Source organism: Gavialis gangeticus, unplaced genomic scaffold, assembly GCF_001723915.1.
Source record: "Gavialis gangeticus isolate Ggan-Ray unplaced genomic scaffold, GavGan_comp1, whole genome shotgun sequence".
NCBI classification, from domain to species: Eukaryota; Metazoa; Chordata; order Crocodylia; family Gavialidae; genus Gavialis; species Gavialis gangeticus.
The window spans coordinates 67111980-67114478 of NW_017729025.1; the positions used below are offsets into that span (position 1 = coordinate 67111980).

At 36.3% G+C, this 2499-nt stretch overlaps 1 protein-coding gene across 4 annotated transcripts in view; it reads left to right on the top strand.

Annotated features, from left to right (window-relative positions):
* PRKD1 (protein kinase D1) overlaps positions 1-2499 on the top strand; it is a 363742-nt gene that overhangs the window by 328955 nt on the left and 32288 nt on the right. For all 4 annotated transcript variants that reach the window (XM_019518928.1, XM_019518930.1, XM_019518929.1 and 1 more), the window contains one exon: positions 919-1080. In XM_019518928.1, coding sequence (XP_019374473.1) covers positions 919-1080 — 162 coding nt within the window. The remainder of the gene's footprint in view (positions 1-918; positions 1081-2499) is intronic.

Genomic DNA, 2499 nt, shown 5'->3' on the forward strand with positions numbered 1-2499 from the left:
CCCCATAGCTCTCAGCCTGTCATCGTAAGGTCTGTTTTCTTGTCCTTTCTGGCACACACTGTCATCAATGAAATCTTCCCAACTTCCAAGAACAAAACTAGAAATTTTGTTGCTTTGCTTTTGTTTTTTAGTTTGACTTCTTCACTGAGGCAGCATTTCTTAGAGCAAATAAGGCTGTTGTAACATTAGTCTACACATTACATAGCCCAGAGGACACTGTGTGTACTCCTTTTGGTAGACCATTACATTATCATTAAAATGAGCAAGTACAAACCTTTTCACAGGAATACTATGTAATATGTGTTCAGAGCCCACAGCAATGGAGCCCTGTTCTTGATTGACTTTACAGTACCAGAAAATGGTCTTAGACATCATGCATTCTGCCAGGCTACTAGAGAAAGTAATCTGTATTTTAGAGGGCAGCAATTCAATCCTAATGGTGGAAAAACCTGGGTTTAAAGTTTTTATATTTGAGTGAAGAAAAATAGTAGGGCTTGAAAATATGCCTAGGGTATGTCTGTTTACTTGTATAGTTTGTTTAGTACAGAATATTATGCAATATGTATTGTGCTTTAAAATATTTTACTTTAACTCTTGTTATATTGTATTAAGACAACTTTTCTCTGTGATTTTAACCCATGAACAAAGAAGAAAATACCATGATTGTTGAACAGATTTTAAATTCACCCAGCCTGGCATTGCTACCATTTCTGTTACCCTACATAGAAAACAGCTTCTGAAAGTTTTTATGTCTAGTTCCCCAGACCAAACAAGCTCTATATTAGTCTCATAACCTTAGAGTGATGGCCAGTCTGCCTGGGGTCTCAGCACTCACTTGACGACTGTAGAGTGATAAAGCCCAGTAATCAGTACTGGAAAAAACTCATTTGATTCAAGTGCTATATTTATCTTCGATAGAACCTGCATCACCCTGGGGTTGTAAATTTGGAGTGTATGTTCGAGACACCAGAAAGAGTGTTTGTTGTTATGGAAAAGCTCCATGGAGACATGCTCGAGATGATCTTGTCAAGTGAAAAAGGCAGGTTGCCAGAACGAATAACAAAGTTTTTAATTACTCAGGTAAGAAACCAATTACAGACCTAGAAAGATGCTTAGTTTCCAGTATTACTGATGGTTGTTGTGTTTTTTCCTTAGTCATAACTTACACTTCCAATTTTTTAGTCCTAAATTATAATATGAAGGTTTATATTTTCATAAGCACTATTTGTGGTGCATGCATCCATTAAGGAGAATCAGATATTTGTATGTGTGCATGGCTTCAGGATAGGAGGCCTTTCCCTGCCTAGTTAGAAAGAAAACACAAAAAAGAGATGAAAGGCACTCTATGTGGAGAGAAAGATCTGGCAGCCTGGTGAGGATCTCCATGCTATGGGTAATTCACACAGGTATAGAACTGGAATCTTTTTAGATTCTCCCACATTTAACTGAAATGTATTTTGCATACATAAAGCATGGGGGACGGGGGAGGAATAGACATAGGTGTTACACATTGTGTTGAAGTTAATTTACATGGCTTACTTTTATGTGCCTGCTTGTGATGAGGCTGTTTTAATGAATAGTTTTTATATGTAGTTGTCCTATTTACTTTTTTTTCCCTCCCATTAGTCAAAGTGTAGAGATGATAAGAGTTTGTGTTGCTCTGAGAATGTTGTGGGACCCAAATAAAAAGTAGGCCATGAGTCATGTGCTACATCATGACAACAACAACCAATAATACTTTAATCATTACTCTTGCTGTTTTCCCCCTGGCCACCCATAATCCTAGTGTAAACTTGACTAGCTGGTAGCCTCAAAATTACAACATCCCAATAAATGTTATGGAATGGAGAAAAGGACGAGCTTATAATGACAGGAATAATACAACTGGAAAAGCTCACTTTTAGAGTGTTTTCCACTGTTGAATTATCTTGGCCATTGTCTGTTCAACCCTACCGCTCCTGTACCTCAGCTTCTCCTTTCCTGATCAGATGCAAAGTTTGGGAATATTAAGGGTACAAAATCCAATCATACTGCATCTGAGAGCAGGGGCAAAGTGTTGCTAGTATTATTGGTGGATCAAGTGTGGATTTGCATATGAAATACGTATGAGATTTATTCTAATACATATATTTTCTCTCCACAAGCTTAAATTTCCAGAAAGGCTTCTGTTTTTCTGTGACTTTTGAACACAGATTTCAAGCTGAAGGGGATTTTACAAATCAGTTTATGAAATATTTTTGGAGTCCCAAAATTTCAGAATATGAAAAAATAGATCGCTAGAAAGAAAGAAATGAATTTTGGGCAAAATTGTGAATTTTGTATCCATGTTGAATGGAAACTATTTGGGTTGGGAGGTGTCTTATTTCATGTTGTAAAGCTTTTAGGAATTTTTGACACATATATTTACAATATTGTAGATAATCTGGCTATTATTTACCATACCTATTAAAATAGATGTTTTTATCACTGCCTTTTCAGAAGGTTTATTCAAAAGAAAAA